This window comes from Falco naumanni, chromosome Z, assembly GCF_017639655.2.
Source record: "Falco naumanni isolate bFalNau1 chromosome Z, bFalNau1.pat, whole genome shotgun sequence".
NCBI classification, from domain to species: Eukaryota; Metazoa; Chordata; class Aves; order Falconiformes; family Falconidae; genus Falco; species Falco naumanni.
Genome location: NC_054080.1, coordinates 48649941 through 48672129, shown reverse-complemented (window position 1 = coordinate 48672129; position 22189 = coordinate 48649941). Strand labels below are relative to the sequence as shown.

General features: G+C 41.0%; 1 protein-coding gene across 6 annotated transcripts in view; it reads right to left on the bottom strand.

Annotated features, from left to right (window-relative positions):
• The window catches only part of PIP5K1B (phosphatidylinositol-4-phosphate 5-kinase type 1 beta), a 122685-nt gene that overhangs the window by 48129 nt on the left and 52367 nt on the right, over positions 1 to 22189 (bottom strand). For all 6 annotated transcript variants that reach the window (XM_040580246.1, XM_040580245.1, XM_040580247.1 and 3 more), the window contains 3 exons: positions 20044 to 20174; positions 9908 to 10025; positions 1364 to 1516 (listed from right to left, as the gene is read on the bottom strand). In XM_040580246.1, coding sequence (XP_040436180.1) covers positions 1364 to 1516; positions 9908 to 10025; positions 20044 to 20174 — 402 coding nt within the window. The remainder of the gene's footprint in view (positions 1 to 1363; positions 1517 to 9907; positions 10026 to 20043; positions 20175 to 22189) is intronic.

Sequence of the window (22189 nt, the reverse complement as noted above, 5' to 3'; positions counted from 1 at the left end):
CCTGCTGGAAGGAGTTTGGCTCAAATGTAGTTCTCATTACCTTGACTTGGATTCTGAAAAACAGAACCCCTGTCTTCATGAGGCTTTTCACATCGAAGGTTAGGGCCAAATGACCAAGCTGTCTCCACAGGAATGTGAGGTCATAACAAAACCACAACTGAACATCAGAACAGAAAAGTGTGAAATAATCCAAATTCTACAACAGTCAAAAACCTAACTAAGAGAGGACAAGAAGAGGTGAGAGAGAAAATCCCCCTGAATACAACTTCTGTCAGGTTTTGGCATGAAAAAGGAAGAAGGGGAAAACTACTTCAAGTCTTACATGATTACTAAGTCACAACACAGAACTATGGGAAGAAAGTACTTTCACAGGAAATAATCACAGTGATTAAATTAGTTTTACACTTTGGAAACCCTTCCATATGGCAGCAGTGAGAACAAAGTTCCCATAAACAAAGTGGCCTTATATTTACTTATAATAACTCAAACTTATGCTGAACTGATTATCATGATTAGAAAAAACAACAAATGATGTGGCACCATAGCTTTTTCTGATGCTGTCAGTGCACAATTTTTTTAAAAGAAATATGAATCCACATTATTTTAATGTAAGAATGACAATATTCCTCATTTATAGTGCAAGTGAGAGGGTAACTTTTCAAGTGTTTACTTAAGAAAGCAAAGAAAAGAAAAGACAGTCAGTCATGGGTCTAATACTCAGAATCTGTTCATATGTATGGGTGACTTGTTTAAAAAAAGGACAATTTCTACTTACTTTGGAGCCATGGTTTCCCCTTCTGATGACTGACACACATAAAACAATACAATTTACTTAGCATTAGCCCTCAAAAAGTTCTACTTAAAAATAAAGTTTTGAACAAATGATATGATAAAAATATTTTTTTACATACTTGTTTTAACACATGAGAAATGGAAATTAGAAGTAGTCCAGAAACAAAAGCGAAACTGACCAGCCTAGTTCCTTTGTCCACTCTAAGTGAAATGCAGAGGGTAGACAAACATAAAAAATTGAGAAAAAAAGTTCAACTAGAAATTCAGTAACAAAAACTTTGTTACTAGCTGATTAGAAGCAAAGTTTGGTATCAAACCAAAGATGACATTCAGCTTCATCTTGAATATCAAAAGAACAGCCATCATCTTAAATAAATTCTTGATTTATATTTATTCTTTCTGATGGGTGTGTGGGTATAAAGTTGAAAGACAGATAAAAAATGTCAAAAATATTATGAAAAACATGGATAAAGCCAATGAAAGATTAAAAGACAATAAATGAAACTGAATCCTCAGAAGTGTGACATGAAACAGGAAAAATACAGGTAAAATATAGTTTTCTATTACTTACCATATAATAACCCGGCAAGAGCTTCTGAAGAAACTCAGCCTCTTTGTGTTGAACTGTTTTGATGATGAACTCGTCATCACTAGTTACAAAAAATAAGGACCCACTGGCACCTGGGTTGGATAACTCAATTAAAGGCTCACTGCAGATTGAGTACTGGAAGAAACAAAAATTGTTTTTCACTGCCAATGTACATGTTACTCAAAAACAAGCTTAATACAAAGAACTGCAGGTTCAAATAGGCACAGGAGAATCATGGAGCTTATTCTTTGGTCTTCAACTGCAGCAAGTCCACTACTGTACAGCAAGCTGGGTGACAGTAATTTTGCTGAGACTTGGCAGGGCAGTTGTGACACTCCACTCTGCCCAGGACATGCTGTACAACTGTGGAAGAGCAGTTGGCAGCTAAGTGTATGGTCTCTTTTCACATCCCACTGCACTAGCTGAACTTTCCCTAGAGTGAATCGAACGGTTAAGGTGAAGACAGTCCATCCCCACACCATCAGCACTGCAAATTCCGGAATCAGAACCATTAAGATGGCATTTTCACTGTAATTACTCGCTTTTCACAGCCATTTATGAAACACATATGGGAAGATGTTAAACACACACATTGGGAGTACAGGTCTCTCACTGTAGACAAATAGGAATCACAGAGTCGTCAGGATTCTGTGCATTCCTGTACACAGGAGGGGACCTCAGAAGATCACCTAGTCCAACCTCCGGCTAAAGCAGGTTCTCCTAGAGCAGGTTGCACAGGATGGTGTCCAGGTGGGTTTTGAATGTCTCCAGAGAAGGAGACTGCACAGCCTCTCTGGGCAGCCTGTCCCAGGGCTCTGTCACCCTCGAGGTGAAGTTCTTCCTCACGTTCACATGGAAATTCCTGTGTTGCAGTTTGTGCCCATTGCCCCTTGTCCAGGCACTGGGCACCAGGAAAAGAGCCTGGCCCCGTCCTCCTGGCACTCGGCCTGAAGATACCTGTATGCACTGATAAGATCCCCTCTCAGCCTTCTCCAGGCTGCACCGGCCCATCTCTCTCGGCCTTCCCTCATGAGGGAGATGCTCCAGCCCCCTCACCCCCTCGGCAGCCCCCCGCTGGCCCCTCTCCAGTCGCTCCCTGTCTCTCCTGAACTGGGGAGCCCAGCGCTGGGCACAGCACTCCAGGTGCGGCCTCACCAGGGCAGAGCAGAGGGGCAGGACACCCCCCTCCACCCGCTGGCCACACTCCTCCTGATGCAGCCCATGCTGACACTGGCACCTTTTGTAAAACTGGGATTGAAACGTCTTGATACAACTGCTAATGTAGTTTTCTGGCTGAAAACTGCTTGAAACAGAAAAACTATGTACCAGTGAGCAGGAAAAACTGTGTTTTGAAGGACCATTGTTTTGGATGCTTAGACAGGCTTTCTCTTCCACAGGGACACGTAATGATTACAATCACATTAAGGAGGAAAAAACACACCAAGGAGTATTCCTTACTAGTAGAACCAGATCTCACACAGAGGCTAATGAACACTTATTAAATCTCCATTAACGTACACTTCATGCTTCATTCAAACTAAATGGAGAGGAGACATTAAGCTCAAAAACATAGAAAAATCTGTTTATATTAAACTCAAGAGCTTGTTTAAAGTATAATATCATTAAATCTTCATTCATGCACTCTTTTCCTTTGTTATATATCATCAATTTTACAAATGTGGAGATGTACTGTACAGTCCGGTATTTTAAAGCTTCAATCTTTGAAAGAAAAAAAATTACACAGGATGTGAATTGTGAGCAGTGTAAGCACCAGGGAATTATTCTTAGCAGTGCACTATGTCTTCTGGTCTTCTTAGAACAAAAGCAGTAACTGTTTCAGCAACAAATATCTGGTTTATTGGGTCATTGCCTGAGATGAGCAATTCCACAAGAAAAAACAGGTTTTTTTGTTGAAAACAGCTTTCATTAAATTCAACTGGAGTCTTGCCGCTGTGGGTGGTGATAGCAAAGAAAAGTGACACAAGGAAATCTAATAAATATGTTCTTTTGTGAGTGCTTGCATTAAAGAAGCATGCTTCCTATGGACGCAGACCCCTGCCTTAATGCATTTTCTTGTTATGGCTCCAGCTGAGGCTTTTCCCATGCCTGCATTTTTTAAGGGACTTTTGCATGCTATAAAAATGTTTCTTGTTTTTTTCCCTGCTTCTCCAGTTCGCTCAGTTCCAATTAATATGACAGACTTTTCTTATTAATCTTACAGTTGCAATTGTCTACAGATAGAACAATACTGCTCTGTAACACTACAGACCTTCAGAGCAAATCAGCAATTGTATTGCAACCCCTATGTTTTTCTTGTAAAAATATATAAAGCTCATGAGTAACTGTCATTGTTGAAAGCATTTGAAACCAATTATCCTAAACTTTACAGCTTAATAAAACAGCATACCGTAAGTACAAGTTATTAGCCTACACTGTGTGTTGGTCATTTTACAGTTGAGTTGATTCCTGCAAAAAAAGTCTACACACCAAATGCTAGAGCCCACCTGATTTTGAGCGGACACTTATGAAAACCAAATCAAAAATGAAAAGAAAGAAAATTCTGAAGCCTTTGATAATTAAATACTTTATGATCAAGAAGTTTCCCAGCAAAATGCCAGTGCTCAATGAGGTTTCCAGTGTGTCCTGTGTTTGGCTGGGATAGAGTTGATTTTCTTCCTAGTAGCTGCTACAGTGCTGTTTCTGAATTTAGTATAAGAATAACGTTGGTAACACACCAGTGTTTTAGTTGTTGATAAGTAGCACTGACTCTTAAATCAAGGACTTTTCAGTCTCCCATGCTCTGCCCATGAGCAGGGGCACAGGAAGCTGGGAGGGAGCACAGCCATGATAGCTGACCCCAACTAGCCAAAGGGATATTCCGTACCACAGAATGTCATGTTCAGTATATAAACTGGGGGAAGCTGGCCCCAGGCGTGCTGATCGCTACTGGGGGTCTGGGTGGGCATCGGTCAGTGGGTGGTGAGCAACTGTATTGTGTATTACTTGTCTGTCTTTGGTTTATTTATCTTTTTTCTTTTTCTTGTCTCCTTTTCCATTACAATTATTATTATATTTTATTTCAATTATGAAACTAGTCTTACGTCAGCCCATGGGTTTTACCATTTTCTTGACTCCTCTTCCCATCCTACCCAGGGGTTAGGGGCGCAGAGTAAGGAACAACTGCGTAGTACTTGGTTGCTGGCTGGGGTTAAACCACGACAGTCCTTTTTGTTGCTAAAGGTGGGGCCACTGAAGAACATAAAAAAACCCAGCAGGTAGATCAGGCTGCTAAGATTTAAGTGGCTCAGGTGGATCTGGCTTGGCAGCAGAAGGGTGAATTTTTAATAGCTTGGCGGGCCCGTGACACCTCAGGCCAGCAAGGAAGAAATGCAACATATAAATGGGCTTGTGATAGAGGGGTGGACTTGACCATGGGTACTACTGCACAGGTCATTCATGAGCATGCACCACGCACTGCAATTACGCAAGCCCAGTGGTTATAGCTTCTCTGGCACAGAGAACAATGACTGAAATATAAATATGGGGAGACCTGGGAGATGGATTGTATCACACTCCCACAAACCTGCCAAGGTAAGAGCCATGTGCTTACAATAGCAGAAGCAACCACTGGATGGCTGGAGACTTATCCTGCCTCACAACACTGCCTGAAACACTGTCCTGGTCTTTGAAAAGTCAGTCTTACAGGGACACAGTACTCCAGAAAGAAACGAGTCAGACAACGGGGCTCATTTCTAAAACAACCTCATAACACCTGGGCCAAAGAGCACAGTACTGAGTGGGTATATCACATCCCTTATCATGCACCTGCCTCTGGAAAAATCAAAGAATACAATAGACTACACTGAGAACAACGGGTGATAGGACATTCAATTGTTGGGATGCACATCTAGCAAAAGCCACCTGGTTAGTCAACGCTAAAGGACCTGCTTGTCAGGCTAGCCCTACCCATCCAGAATGTTTATGTACTGTGGAAGGGGATAAAGTTCCTGCAGTGCACATAAGAAATATACTACAGAAAGCAGTCTGGGTTATTCCTGCCTCAGGCAAAGGAAAACCCATCCATGGGACTGCTTTTGCTCAAAGATGTGGGTGTACTTGGTGGGTAATGCACTCAGATGGGGAAGACTCATGCATACCTCAAGGGGATTTCAGTTTGGGTGAGAATGGCCAATGAGTTAAACTGTGTAATAGCAATTACTATATAACACTCTTTATTTTCACTTTATGGTAGCTAGACGCATATCACTACTCTGGGTACCTTGTGGAATCCATCCCCAAACTCCAGATTTGGGAATCTGAACCCAATTCCCTTTCAGTCACCCTATCAAGGGTATTGCAGTAAAAATCACCCAGATTAATCAAGAGTGAGCTTTGATGAAAACCAGACAAGGGCAGCAGTGATGGAATCAGAATTGGCTTCAGCATGGAACACACCAACTTTACTGCCCTGAAAGACTGTTATACAGATGGAACCCAAAGTCATGGACTAAATGAACTGAACAGATGCCATCGGGTGGCCCACAGACTAAGGGAACACTATCTGTGTGTACGTATCAAACGGCAGGAAAGCTGATGGTGTTTTGGAAAGTGTGGGACCCGGGTATGACATAAATGGTACAGCATAAGGTGTGGATATTGCCCTGGTTTTGGCTGGGATAGAGTTAATTTTCTTCCTAGTAGCTGCTACAGTGTGGTGCTTTTGAATTTAGTATAAGAACAACGTTGATAAACTAATGTTTTAGTTGTTGATAAGTAGTGCTTACTCAAGTCAAGGACTTTTCAGTCTCCCATGCTCTGCCAGCAAGCAGAGGCACAAGAAGCCGAGGGGGACACAGCCAGGACAGCTGACCCCAACTAGCCAAAGGGGTATTTCATGCCATAGAAAGTCATATTCAGTATATAAAGCTCAGGAGAGTTGGCCTGGGCCTGCCTGGGGGGTCCCCTGCTGGGGGTCTGGGTGAGTATCGGTCAGTGGGTGGTGAGCAATTGTACGCAATTGTACTGTGCACCACTCGTCTGTCTTGGTTTTATTTCCCTCTCTGTTTTTGCCATCTCCCTTTTCATTACAATATTATTATCATCATTATATTTAATTTAATTTCATTTAAACTACTAAACGGTTCTTATCTTCACCCACAGGTTTTACCTTTTTCCTGATTCTCCTCACCATCCCTCCAGGGGGCGGGGGGAGTGTGTGAGCGAGTTGGCTATGTGGTACTTAGCTGGTGGCTGGGGTTAAACGACAGGACAGTGACAATTTAGTTCTACTGTTCAAATGTATTTACCTTCGTTATTCAGTCTGACTCCTATAGTGCATTATCGCTCAACCTCCTTGGAAAAGGTGAAGCTATAACTTTGGGCTTTTTCATTGCAAATTAACAGTATAAACTCACATAAGCTTGGTGTAATTTCTTTTCTCTTTACTTTGCTTCCCTTCCCCTTCAGCCACAGTTGGACCATCACTTGGCATATTGTAAAGTGTTTTAGATACCAAACTGGAATTATGGTCACTATGTGACAGATCCAGATTTCAAAGAAACAAGAGGTTCAGGCAGAACCCTGACACATGCTACTGGGAGCAAACTCTTAATCAGATGTTTTGGTCAAAACCAACTGGGAAAAGGGTCCCAAACTAGAAACAGGTCTTTTTATGATCATAGTACCGCTCTGATCACATCTGCCTCTGGAGCACAAGAGACTGCAACCTGCTCTGATTGCAAAGTGATGCCCATTTAGAATCAGAAACAACAGGAATGGATTCTAAAATGCATACAGAGTAACCTCTGAGAGACATGCATCAGTTGCAGCACCACACACTGAAATGCTAACTATATTTCAGAAAAATACCTGAAGTTTGTTGAAAAAATACCTTGTTGAAGGAAAACTCCTTTTGCATTTTCAAGAAAAGAAGGTGCACTTAATCTTGAAACTATCTTTTCTAGTTGTCCTTTTCCCTTGGAAACATATCACTAGCGTCTTTTGCTGTGCCAAAAAGCAGAAGAACCTACAAGCTGGGCTTTCTTTAGTGGGAATTTCCCTCAAGGCTTAGTCATTTTGTAGCTGAGTGTTACAGATCTCTTATCAACACCAAGCAGTCTTTCTATAATCTTTAATTTGTGCTACTGTAAATGCTTCCTTAGATGGAACGGAAGTTGCAGGTGATAACAGCTTTACTCTAGCAGGTACGGTCTTTATAGTAGCTAGCAACACAGCCCACATACTTCGCCCTTTGCCAAGTCCATAAAAGGACACAGACACATTACATATTCCATAATGACACCACTGTCCTACACAACATCCTTGTCTCTAAACTGGAGACACGGATTTGACAGATGGACCACTTGGTGGATAAGGAATTGGCTGGATGGTCACACTCAAAGAGTTGTGGTCAATGGCTCGATGTCCAAGTGAAGACTAGTGATGAGTGGTGCTCCTCAGGGGTTGGCATAGGTACTGGTGCTGTTTAACATCTTTTTAACATGTTTAATATGTTGGTGACATGGACACTGAGATTGAGATCATGGTCAGTAAGTTTGTCAACATGCTGGAGGGATCTTGACAGGGCTTGAGAAGTGGACCCACATGCACCTCATGAAGTTCAACAATGCCAAGTGCAAGGTCCTGCACGTGGGTTGGGACAACCCCCAGTATCAATACAGGCTGGGTGGAGAATGGATTGAAAGCAGCCCTCAGGAGAAAGACTTGAGGGTGTTGGTTGGCGAAAAGCTCAACATGGCTTGATAATGTGTGTTCGCAGCCCAGAAAGCCAGCCATATCCTGGGCTGCATCAAAAGAAATGTGGCCAGCAGGTCGAGGGAGGGTATTCACCCCCCCTACTGCGCTCTCATCAGACCCCACCTGGAGTGCTGCATTCAGCTCTGGGGCCCCCAGCATAAGAAGGACACGGACCTGTTGGAGTGAGTCCAGAGGAGGGTCACAAAGATGATCAGGGGGCTGGAGCACCTCTCCTGTGAAGACAGGCTGAGGGAGTTGGGGTTGTTCAGCCTGGAGAAGAGAAGGTTCCAGGGAGACTTTATAGCGGCTTCCAGCACCTAAAGGGGGCCTACAGGAAAGATGGAGAGGGACCTCTCACAAGGGCATGTAGTGACAGGACATGGGGTAATGGCTTTAAACTGAAATAGGGTATATTTAGATCAGCTACAAGGAAGAAAATCTTCACTATGAGGGTGGTGAGACACTTGAACAGGCTGCCCAGAGAAGCTGTGGATGCCCCATCCCTGAAAGTGTTCAAGGCCAGGTTGGATGGGGCTTTGAGGAACCTGGTCTAGTGGAAGTTGTCCCTGTCCATGGCAGGGGGGTTGGAATTAGGTAATCTTTAAGGTCCCTTACAACCCAGGCCATCCTATGATTCTATGACATAAAGCTCCAACCCAAGTACATGTCCCTGCTACTAACACCTATAATTCAAATGAGCGATCTGTTCTTATATATAACTATTACCATGAGGGCTAGTAATATAAAATCCATATGTAGTACTAAAGAACTAAAATGAGATACCCACATTCAACCTAAATAAAAGCAAAGCCAGCTAAGTTTTGGTTTTAGGCCCATTGTCCAAAAAGGAAAAAAGCCCTTACAACATACTTCAACACAACAGAAGTCAGTGAAATACTACATTAAGTAATGCTTTAGCAGCATTTAATCGAATTTTCTTTTATATTCATTCAAGCTCTTCCAAACTGTTTTGGTTTTAAAGAAATATTTATCAATATGGAAGAAAAAGATCTAAAAACTCATTCAAAAGAAGTTAACAGCAGAACTGTGACGTACAAGATTACTAATTTGTACTGGGACTCTGATTTGTTGAGTGAACCAGCATGACACAAACTGGACATGAGGCAAATACCTAGAAAACCATCCAGCTCTTTGCTGTCACACTACCCTTCCAAAAGCAGAACTACAGGAAAAGTAAAATAGTGGATCCTCATCCCCGGCAGTGCACAAAGTGGTTCTACCAAGTAAAGCCTGGTTTTATGATGAGAGCAAATGCATCACTTTTTTCTCACATAAACAACTGAATATTGAGAAGGAATAGCCTTCAAGTGATAAAATACAGAGAACAAAGGAGATACCCTAAAATGCTTTTTTAGCCTGCCGTCCACTTTTCTCAAGGCTAGATGGGAACAGCTGCAGGCATGTATTTATTTAAATGAGGTGAATAAGTAATGCAAACGACATGAGCACTTTATTAGAACTGAATTGGTAGAAGTCACACTGATTATAACTTCTCTAGAAACAATGACCTGAATAAGCAGTAATACTCCAGCTATTCTAGTCAATTAACAAGGCAGATTTCTATAGGAATTGTCTCAAAGATGAAGAACTCAAATTTTCATAAATGCTAAAAATATTCACTAGTTATAAACCACTCAGCACAAAAAAATACTACTTATTTGGGCACCGTTAAAGCATCCTCTTCTACTACTATGAAACTAGTATACATTACAATAAAGTTTAACCAAAAGGAAAACTGCAAGCTCTTACCAAGTAATCATCAGGCTTGATACCAAAAAGTTCTCTGAAATAGCGGAAGGCAAGAGGTGCATACGTCTTAAATCTGAAGTCAGGATAATGATGAGCAGGGGTAAGATTGCTCCCTTCACTGAAAACAAAAAAAAAAAAACAACAACAAAAAACCAAACCAAATTATTACTGAGCAATTTTTAGGACTTCCTCCTTGCAGCTAACTTTATTGTAAAGCTGCCTAACTCAACCATTGACTTTCTGAGACAAGAGTATAAATGCAGATAAACCCCCCTATTACCATTCATCAGTGTAATAGAAATGTCTGTGAGAAACAGGATACTGCCAGCAAATTCCTTTCTTCCACCTTAAAAGAAATCACTGTTTTCACCATCCATATCCATTTACGTAAAGATTGGGTTTAAACTAATGCTACAATTTCTGATAACCCTCCAAGGTAAGCCAGTTTAATAGCTTACTGATGCAGGAAAGGTCACCCCCACCTCATGCAAGTTCCTGCAAAAAGTTTGGAAGTCAATGCAGCAAAACAACTTCACTCTAGTTTGGTGACCTGAACCAGTTTGCAAGGGAGTCAGACGGATACTAAGGACAGCACAACACAGAGGGCAGAGCCATGTGGCCAGACCTGTGAGAAGGAAGCAGTACTACATGTTTTTTGATGCCAGCAAACACTCATTGGCTCAGCCTTATTTATGAAACAGCATTCTCAGCACTAGTCTCTTCTGGAGGCTAGCTGCAATTATGGTATCTCTTTCTTGCTAGTATAGTCCAGAATTGGGAAGCCACTCTGTCTTTGGTGACCTTAAAGTGGTTTTCAGTTTGTCTACCTATCAGGTCATTTATTTTACCCTAACTTGATCTAAACCGGCACCAGCTTACATGCTCAGTTAGCTAAATAGGAACACCGGGTACAGACCCTTTGGGGAATTCTGGAAAATGGTATGCAGTTATAAGCAAGATACAGATTCAAACTAGAACAGGCACACACAAAGACTACTAGGGTGACCAGCCTGGAAGACAGCCTTCCTTAAAGGTAGTGGGGGGGTGTAGGCAGTTAAAAAACAAAACAAAACAAAAAACAACACTGTAGCCTCGTCAGCTTTTTTCCTTGTTTTGTATTTATGATCTCACTATACTTGTATGTCGCAGTAGTATCAATTTTGAGATGAATACTGCGTGATTTAAGCTAAAGGAAAAGGTCAGCAGCAAAATGCCACCAGAAACAAAAACACATAAAAACTGCCTGTGGATTTATTAATGCCGGTGACTAAAAGAAGGTTTTTAAGTGGTAGACAAAGTTCTAAACTACAATTTCAACACAAACAAGAACCTATTTAAGACTACGTTTGGTCAGCCTCCAAATGGTTTGATAAATAGATGAGCACAAAATCCAAGACGACACAGTGGCCGAAATTAGCTCCTCCAGAACTCCTTTACTCATTTACCCTAACTAAATTACTCAGAAATGCAGCATGTACCTCTTCGCTTGGCAATCCAAAGCATCCAAAAAAGGGAAAAGGGGGAAGAAACAAGGAAAGAAATGGGGGAAAAGCTACAAATTCACATAGATACAACAAAGAATAAACTCACAAAACATTCCAGGAAAGACTAAATTAAATGTCATTGAAATATTTAAGAACTTTGTTCCTGTACAATTAATCCTTGTCGTAAGAACTTGATACCTTTCATTAAAAACAAGTCAATGGCACAAGTCTGCTGCACCCACCCAGCTGCCCCTGCATGCATACTGCCAACAGAACGAACTGCTGCTAATTGAACAGTGTGAGCTGGTGAACAAGCTTTCTCAGGCTCCAGAAACGCATATACTTTAGATTCCTGGACAGGAGATGAAAGGAGGGAAAAACCAACCTGATTTCTGTCTGGCAATCACAAATAAAAAGATCATTGTGGGTGACCAAGTCTTTCTATGTATCCACTACAGCACTGCTGCTTCTTGGACTACTAAACTATACAGTTAACAGCTAGCTAGTGAAAGCTGCCTAGTCCTAATGAACGCATCTGATCACTTTATAGTCTACTGTATCACAAATCCAAGGCATTAAAATCAAATCCACATGTATTTTATTGCTCAAGTATATAGTAAATAACGGAAATCAGTAGGATACTAGGCTGAAGATGGTAGGTTTTCTTTACAATTAAATTGGTTAATAAAGCTTTTTCTTATAAGCTCTTTCAGCTGCTCAGAAAACTGCCAGTCTTGTCTGACATTAAATTTCCTATAGCTGGATATGTCTTGTTGAATTTTTGTGTAATATGGGGATGCCATAAGGCTAATGTATAGCTACACTGGGAACCTGGGGGGCATACTTGTTAATGCATGTAATTGTTCTAAGCTGCAGACAAGAACAGAACAGTGTTCTCTGCTGAAGCATCACATCATTTTCAGGGAAGATTAATCATTTAAACTTTATTTTAAAAGTCCTGTGTTTCAGTACATAAATACTTTTATAAATCTGCTTCCCACAGCCATAATTCAAAAGGGTTTTTTGTGAAAGCATGGCAATAAACAGATTACATGTCCTTACTATATCAGAACAGGTACTGTCATTGGAACTCCACAGGCTGAAATGAAGGTAGGAGGTTTGCTATAACACCACAGGTCTAGAGCCCTTTCCTAAGTGCATATGGAGTAAAATGACCAATACTGGGTCTGCAGATGGACAGTAATATATAGTAAGTGCATATTTATTCTAGAATAATTGCAAAACAGAGCAATGATTTTGGAACAGCATCTGTACAGAGGGCAACTCCACATACTTACATCTGTAATAAAGTACGCTCATGTGCTCTGACAGTCAATTTCACTATGCAGACAAGTTCCCTTATTCTTTGTAAAGTCACTTGAAAAAATCCCTTTTACTAAAGGTCTGCAGAGCTTTTCATCATACCCTACCATTTCTGTTACACACATTAGTTTCAGCTTAATTGCCTAATAGCACTGTTTACAGGTAAGCTCTTCTGTGATGCAAAAAGCAAGACTGACACTAAATCCGGACTTCTTGGTTACTTCTCTGGAAGGAAGTTTAAGGTTTTCTTGTTGCTACTCAACAGAAAAAGCACCCTCACTTCCAGTAATTTCCTACAGTAGTGGAGAACCTTAAACTCCTTGCGGCTGAGCATGTCCTTGCACTCACCTAAAAATGACAGTTTCCACTGTACAGAACACTTGATGTAAATACATCTCTACCTTATCTAGACATTAAATTATTCACCTTCCACTCTATTAGCTTTTGAGAGAAAGCATTTCATGGTTTCTCCTCATATTTTCTTGGCACATTTTACAAGTGTGTTTCACTCTGGCTAGATTAAAGTTTATGTGCAAAGTACTACATATAACAATTATATGAATACAAATATACAACAATATAAATACAACAATTTTAAATCAGGCTAGGGAGTTTCATGGGGATGATTATGTCTTTGAAATTGAACAAGAAAATTACCCATGATCTGTTGACAAAAAACCTAACCTGAAAAATGGAGTTTTGGACATAATAAATGTAAAAAAAAAAGGAAGGTAATCATATAATTTTCCTCTCAGATAGTTTAGGGCACAGGTCTACCAGAGGAAAAATAAAGGTTTTTAATACAAGCTTTGATTCTGGCAATCTTGAGGAATTCAAGTCTCTACATATGAGCTATGACAAACTATAGATTTTGTAAAGATTAGGAAGCAATTGTAACTTACATGGTATTTTAATACCCTTGGTTGTAAGACTGCACAAAAGCAAAAGAATGGTAGGTAGAATTAAAAAAAAAAAAAAAGATTAAGCTTGCTACATGGGTTTGCTGTAATACTTAAAAAAAAATAAATCTAAGATTTAAGTCAAGCACACTTATAAATGTGCATCTTAACATGTCTCTTAGATGGTGTAATATCAAATTAAAAATGAAGTAAAACTCACTACATTTTTAATGGCTAACCCCATGGCTTGCAAAAATTTTGCTATGCAAGACACCCAGATATGTTTCTTGTCAGCTTTTCTTTACTGTGGCATCACATGGTGGGATGTACTCAAGAGACAGCACACCTATCTGGAGGGATGGAGAATACTAGCTGCATCTCTTGGTAGCAAGCCTTCATCACAGAGCAATGTTAATAGGCTCTATTATAGCTGTTAACAAAAGAAAGAGTCATGCTGTGGTCATGAGCCCATATACACCCTTCCTGTACGTACTGCAAGGAAGAACACCCCAGTTCTCCCATGTAGAAGCAACTCTTAAAGTCTTAAAATCAAAATAAAACATCTAAAATTAAATGCTCACAATATTAAAATCTAAGAGTATCCAATCTCAGTTTCACTGTTCTTGAATAAAGCTGGTCTTTTACAATACACCAAGATGTGTTTAAAGTCTACAGTAGTATGTAATAAATACATACTGACAGATCAGGTATTGCTTTGGTGCACTCATTTCCTATATATCATTTCAGGAAAGCAATTCTTTCCCACAGGATGGAAGTAGATACTATGGCTACCTGTACAAATAGGTGTGTGTTTGGTTTTTTCATACTATGGGATAAAGTCCACTGGTAATATCCTTGTTTCTCACTGTGTGTTCTCCTATACTTCTGGTTACTACCTACATACTATCCTTAGCACTCCCCGACAAGGCAGCTTTGAAATTCTTTGAATTCACAACTGTGAATAGTAAGTATCTTCAAAAGAAGTCAAGCCAATCATCTCTATGTAACAGCTGAATACACAGACGTTTTCTTAGGATAACGATGATGATACAACTATTTCACAACCAACTGGAGATGCCATTAAAGCAAAGGATCTCAGAGTACTTTCAAAATTGTTTGTCTACATAACCACACAAATATCCAGGTTATCACAGGTTTCCCAAGAATTTTATGGTAAAGTAGTTAATTTGTAACAGACATGCTTTTGCTTTTGTTGCCACAGTATCCTCATTTCAAATACTGCTCCTTTTGTAAACAGAAACTACTTCCTCCTCTGTGCTATCACCCCACTCACAAACCATAAAAAGTGTGTCAGAACTCTGTTCATACTGTGCATCTCTGCAACCAAACCACCGAAGAAGAGACACAGCGCTTTATCAGAGGCTTCAGGCCACTTTCTTATCTGTCTTGTGAAACTGGCCAAGTGGAAGCAAATACAGTGGCATAAGTTACACAACAACTACGCAGTAGTGTGAACGTTCCAGTACCATTCACACTAAGCCTGCAAAGCATTCTATACTTCCCTAATTACAAAGACACTACTTAGCCCATCAGGTAACCTATGACAGATGTTTGGAACAAAGGTACTTCTGAGGGCAAGTGTCAGTTTTCCTCATTTTTCTAAGTCAGTCCTCAAGAATGTACCCCAAAACTGTACACTGCAGTTTCAGATGTAGGGAGAAACCCAGACTAGTTAAACTATGTCCATGGTTTTCTTTTCTTAGTACTTTTGGGCTTAGTACCTATTTGGACTGTCACTCAAATACTATCATAATACAATATTAAGCTTTTGATGTTAAATAGCAGCAAGCATCAAGTAATTTCTCATCAGCATCACAAGGAAGTGACTTGTAATTGGACCAGTTCACTGTACAGATGATTGCAGCTGCAGGGTGCATACAGGTCAACAGCATCTAACAAGACTTACCAGTTCAATTAGAAACCATATCAAGTGTTCTCAATATGCATGGTCTAGACCCTGAAAATAAAGCATATTAGCAAGGAAAGCACACAAGACAGACTGCTGCAAAAAGGTCACCACTCACAAAAAACCTCATAGCTGTGCTTAGTAGTAGCCTCCATCTAAGAAAGAGATGAAGCCTGAAACATACTGCCTTGCTCCAAATGCTCTGCTTCTGAAGCTGCAATTGATTGACTACCTAAAGTCAGCTGACAGAATGGAGCAGCTTCTGTTTGGCTTATCAAGCATCATGGTAGAAAATGTGCCTACATAGTACGTGTCTGCTGGAAGAACTTGTAAGCTGCCCACACTGCCAACTCACAGGCATGGTTCCATGGCCCAGTGATCAGCTTGAGCCACCACTGTCTGACACAACTAGGCTTATTAGCTAAGCAATAAGGCTTTCTAACCATGGCCACATTACTTGAAGTCAGCTCCACACTTGAATCGAACCCCTGTCAAAACACTGCTGTAGCCATACTGCACAAATGGCTGATTTGGAGACAAAATGTGCCACCAAGAACTGACCTGGTTCCAACCGAAGAAGCCAGGGGCACAGAGCATAACTGCATGGGGAGAATATGTCCCACACAGCTGAGTCACAGGGCAGAAGCCAGGGGCACAGAGCATAACTGGATGTGGAGAATATGTCCCACACAGCTGAGTCACAGGGCAGAGCACAGGGAGCACAGGCAGGATGCACAGCCTTCCCATTGAACCTGAGCTGCTGCTGCAGCAGTACCAGCACCAGGTAAGCCACCTCCATGGCTGGATTTCCAAAGCAGTGTTTAAAAACCAGAAGAGAGGTTACCTGGAGCAGTTTCACCCAATCCAGGGAACTGCGCAGAGATTTTGGACACTGTATCTTCAGAATCAACTGGGTTACTGCAGACTGCATTTGCTTCCCAGTCAGAGGAGCGCATTTGACTTTTAACCTCAATCTGGATGGTGGTTCTCTATGAACATCTTTACAGCAGCCCCTAGTAATACCTCCCTTAACTCCCAAAAGCAACATACTATAAATTCCTGGGCAACCTGAAGAGAAAGGGATGAAGGGGATGCCACAACATGGAGCAGAAGCAACAAAGGCACTTTTGCACCCCCTCCATCACAATGTATAAATGAAAGTACAAACCTTTCAAATTCACATCCACCCACTGTACAGATATCTGTACTTCATTTAATATCACTACCTGAAAAGGCACCTAAATGCATCTGGGCTAAACTGTGCAGTTTAACCCAGTCACGAAGTTACTCTGGACCAGGTATAACCTGCAATCCATGGAGTTACTCCTGATTTACATCAGTACCTCTCACAATAAGCAGGGCAGCTATGTTCAGGCCTAAACTGACCACTTTTTTCCCCCAACATTTTTCTCCCTCCTTCCTGAGTCCTGAACACTGCTGGAAGTGTTTTGCTATGGGCACCGAAACTGAGGTGCAGGTGGTGCTGAGGCTTACTTCAGGGGCTGAGAGATATGCAGACACTATTTGTCCTCTACAACTGATAAAATTTATAAAAAATTGTTTACTATTTTCCCCTAACAGTAAAAGGGCACAGATAACACTATTTTGCTTGCTGGCACACAGGCTGCTGTTTCATTGCATTTTTACTAGCTCAGGTCTATTTTATCACTGTCACTGCAACAGTGCTCCTGTTGTCGTCAAAGCAGCGGGTGTGCCTATGACTCTGCAAACAGCTGTCCTCTCACCTCACTGCCAGACCAGGATGAGGTGAGGTAGATGCAGAGAAAACATGTGAGGAAGGTGGAGCAGGACAGCTTGAAAAGAGGCTGGTTGCTGTGAATTGGCCACAATGAAGGTGAAATTCAGCTGACAGCCTGGTTGGAATTGGAGCTGAATCATGCATACCCAGAGCAAGTCGAAAAATGCTGGTCGTTGCTTGGCAAGCACCTGCTTTCAGCACCACAGTTGCTACACTGTCAGGTTCTCCTTCAGCTGTGGACATCTGGCAACATGCTTACTTAACCTCGGCTTGCTCCAGGGTGCTTCCAGGTAGAGATCAGCCCACTGGACCTACTGGTGTAACTTAATTTCAATGAATTGCTTTCGAGTCAGACCAATCCAAAGGGTGGAGGAAAAGTAATAAAAGTAATGACTGTTAACAATACTGCCTTCACATGTAGGTACTGCCCTAGGAAAAAGTGAAGAGCACCTGAGCTGCACCTTTGGAACACAACCCTATCCAGAAAGAACACACAATCTTAGCTTTTTACCTCCAACTAGGATAATGAAGCTACCTATAGATACGACTGAGAGGCAACCCACATAGTGCCATCACGAAAGACTCAATGTCCCAACATCCTCAACCGGCAAGAAAGAAGCCTGTGTAATTATGTGCAATCCCAAATTGTTAGAATTTATGCAAATTAATACCACTGGATTGAAATAATTTTAGATAAATGAATGTGCATGTTACATTGAGATATAAGACTTGAAATTTGACATTTCTGTGCATTAGCTTAAGAAATCAAATGTTACAGTTTTAAGAGATTACTATGGATACCAAATTTTTAGTTTCACAGAGAACATTATCAGCAAGTGCTCTTTATAGAGAGGCTCTTTGTTACAGTCAAGATGACTCACTATGTTATATACTCTTTTTTACTAGATAGCTATGCAAAAAAAAAAAAAGCTATGCTATTCTGGCCATTACTTTCATTTGTCTAATTCTCCTCATATGATTTATTTATTTATTTATTTATAGGAAACTGCCCAGAAAGGTGTTCCTAAAGCTTTTATAATAAATTTTATGTTAGTGCAAACAGACTATTCCTTCTGCTTTTGTTTTCTTTTTAAACCAGAAGGGATCTCTCTCCCTTCAAACTAAAACAGGGAAATCTCATTTCTGAGTGTACATGCATGTTAAGCTCTACAGGAGAAAAGACATATGCAATGCTACTGACTACAAACAATGTAATTCACTTGTTCCTATAAAACTACACAAAAAAAAACAGATTAGATTTTTTCCAAAACTGTGCTATGTAATAAAAAATCTTTAGTATGTGTGTTTCATTTAATTTCCATACACAACAAAACTGGTATCGTAGCCAAACAAATTACAGAAACCTGCACCGCTGTCACAGTCACACATTTCACAAATATGATGGGTCACTCACTCTGACTCTTTGTCAGCTCAATACAGACTTTGTTATGTGATATGCAAATTTCTCAGCTGTAGTTTGGATTTTTTTAAACAAACAAGATTTTGCAATTACAGTGTATGAAAACACATGCAGATAGTTAACTTCTCTGTATTTATCTAATCTACAAGAGAAAGACTACAAAACTGTGCACAAACTTAAATAGTTAACACCAAATCAAGGATATTAATACCCTCAATTACTAGGAACTAAAGAATGAAAAAGCTTCATTTCACATAAGAAATTAATTTTCTTCTCCTTAAAGGATGTCTCAGTTCAGAGGAAAACAGGAGCTGAATCAAGGAAATTTACATGAAGAGGGCAACTTTAAAATGCTTGTAATTATTTTGTATGTTGTCAGTTTTAACTTTTTTTTAGTGACATCAGTAATTTTTTAGGATTGTAAATTATTAGAAACAGTTTATGAAGTAGCATTCAAACTGCACACAAACAAAACTTCGAAAAACTCACAGAAAGCATTCCCAAATTCAGGGAATACTTCATACATAGCATGTTCTTGCAGAAATGATGGGCACTGCTGGTACTTAGCACTTCTAAGAACCCAAACAACACTGAAAAAGCGAGTCATCCTTGTTTTGACATACTTTTTTCCCAATTCTTTTTCACCCATTCATAGCATATGTAACCTGGAAAAATCACATGCTACTGTACTTCAGCTTCTGAATCTTCAAAATGAGTAAGACCTTGATTTCCCTCATCCACATAACTGTATTATTACAGTTATTTCCTACCAACCTGGCAGTTAAACAAGCTGAGGTAGCCAAATAAAAAGCAGTAATGGTGCACAACCTCAACAGCTAGTAAAAGCAGAGCATCATAACAGGCTAAAGTCATGGATGGAATTTTATAGTGTATTGTAAATTCTCGTATTACTCTCAACATTGAAGGACTTGAATTTTTATAAATTTTGACACTTCAACAAAATGGCAAGTATTACTATCAGTTTTTAGAAACTGAAACCAAAACAGACTCATGAATGTTGGACATAATATTTAACTGCATAAAGCCACAAACCACTAACAGCTCCTTTAATTGGAAATGTCACAATTACTTTCCTTCTCTAGAAGTAAGAAGTCTCAGATCTTCAGCTGAAGTGTGGTCTTCCCAGTTTTCTCCCTATGTTCATTTTCAGTGACAATATGAAGGCAGGATAATTTTTGAATCCTCATACATTAAACTTACTCTAACCCCTTTTTGCTAGAATTGGAAAACAACCCTTGTTTGAAGGATCTACAGTTTCATTATGAAATTCTATTGAAAACTAATTGAACAGGCTTATCCTTACCTTGGTAAGAAGACACTTTCCACTACATAGAAGTCTTGCATAAGAACATCTCTGTCCGGTTTTGATGTAAGGTTTCCTACTGTGTATCCTATTCCCAGCTGGATAGCACCTTTAATAGCTGAGGATGCAGTCTGCACAGAAAGTAAGAATTCAAGCATGAGTTTGCTAAAAATGATTTCTGTTCTTTATCAGTAACATCATATGCTAAATTCCTAATCATTTTCATAGTAACAATGCCATATCATCTTTACCTCCTAGATTTGAGATGACTGCTTTTCAATTAGAAGATTTAAAAGAAACATTATGCTGTAGCAAAAACTACAAAAATTAATTCATTGTTGTACAGACTCAGACTTTTCAAATTGCCCAAATAATTTAGACATTGGGTTCTAACTCATCACAGAATTGTAGAATACCAGGTTGCAAGGGACCTCAAGGAGCATCTGCTGCAATGCTTCTCAGCAAAAGCATGGTCTAGACAAGATGGCCCAGCACCCTGTCCAGCCAAATCTTAAGTGTTCAATGCTGGAAATTCCACCACTTCCCTGGGGAGATTATTCCAACAGCTGATTGTTCTCCTTGTAAAAAATTTCCCTCTTATATCCAACTGGAATGTCCCCAGGAACAACTTGTACCCATCACCCCTTGTGTTTTCCATGTGACTCCTTGTAAAAACAGAGTCAGCATTTTCTTTGCAGCCACCCTTTAAATACTGGAACATGGCGATAAGGGCTCCCCTAAGCCTTCTTTCTCAAGGCTGGACAAACCCAGTTCTCTCGGCCTTTCCTCATAGGGCAGGCTTTCCAGTCCTTCAATCGTCTTTGTGGCACTTCTCTGGACCCTCTCCAGCCTGTCCACATCTTTTTTGTGTAGCAAGGACCAAAACTGAACACAGTATCCAGGTGTAGCCTGACAAGCGCTGAGTAGAGTGGGATGATGACTTCCTTATCTCTGCTGGACATGCCCTTGTTGCTGTAACCCAGCATCCTGTTGGCTTTCTTGACTGCAGCAGCACGCTGTTCACTCATACCGGGCTTGCTGTCCACCAGGAACCCCGGTGCCTTTCTACAGAGCTGCTCCTCAGCTGAGTAGATCCCAGGCTGTGCTGCATTCCTGGATTATGTTTTCTCAGGTGCAAGACCTTACATTTGTCTTTGCTGAACTTCATAAGGTTCTTGTTAGACCACTCTTCCAGCCTATCCAGGTCCTCCTGCAGCAAAGGTCCCTTCCAGAGCTTCCACTTCCCCACTCAGTTTGGTGTCATCAGCAAACTTCATCAGGGTACACTCGATCCCACCATCCTTCATTTATGAAGTTATTAAACAGCGCTGAGCCCCATGCTGGCTCCTGGGGGGGACCCCTTGTGACAGGCTGCCAGTTTGAAAAGGAGCTATTTACCACCAGCCTCTGGGCACAGCCTGTCAGCCAGTTCCCCACCCGCCACATGTACCACCTGTCTAGGCTGTAATGCATCAGTTTCTCTAGGAGGAGGCCATGGGAAACCATATTAAAAGCCTTGCAGAAACCCAGACAGACAATGCCACCACTCCCCCCACATCAGTCAAGCAGGTTACCTTGTCGGAGAAGGCGATCAGGTTTGTCAAGCACGATTCGCACTTGGAGAATCCATACAGGCTTTTCCCAATCACGTGCTTCAATGGACTTGTGATAGCCCCTAGGAGGATTAATTCCACAACTCTCCCAGGGGCTGAAGTGGACGGATGCCCCTATAACTTCCTGGATCCTCCTTTAAGCCCTTCTTGTCGATGGGGGTGACATTAGCCTTCTCCCTGTCTTCTTGCATGTCCCACAATCTTCACAACTTCTCAAAGATTATGGAGAGCAGCCCCTCAAAGATGTTGGCCAGCTCTGTTAACACCCTCTGGTGGATACGGCCACGGTCCACCGATTTGCAGGGGTCAAGCTCCTGTAACTGTTCACATACCAACTCCTCCTTCACTGATGGTGGGTCTGTGTTTGCATCAACCTGGATTTTGCTCCCAAGGCCTGGGGCCCAACAGTGCTGGTAAAGACAGAGGTGAAGGAAGTGTTGAGAACCTCTCTGCCTTTTCAGACGTGTTGGTGAGTAATTCACCTCTCCTCTTTAACAGTGGGCCAGCCTTTTCCTTCTCTCGCTGCTTGTTGT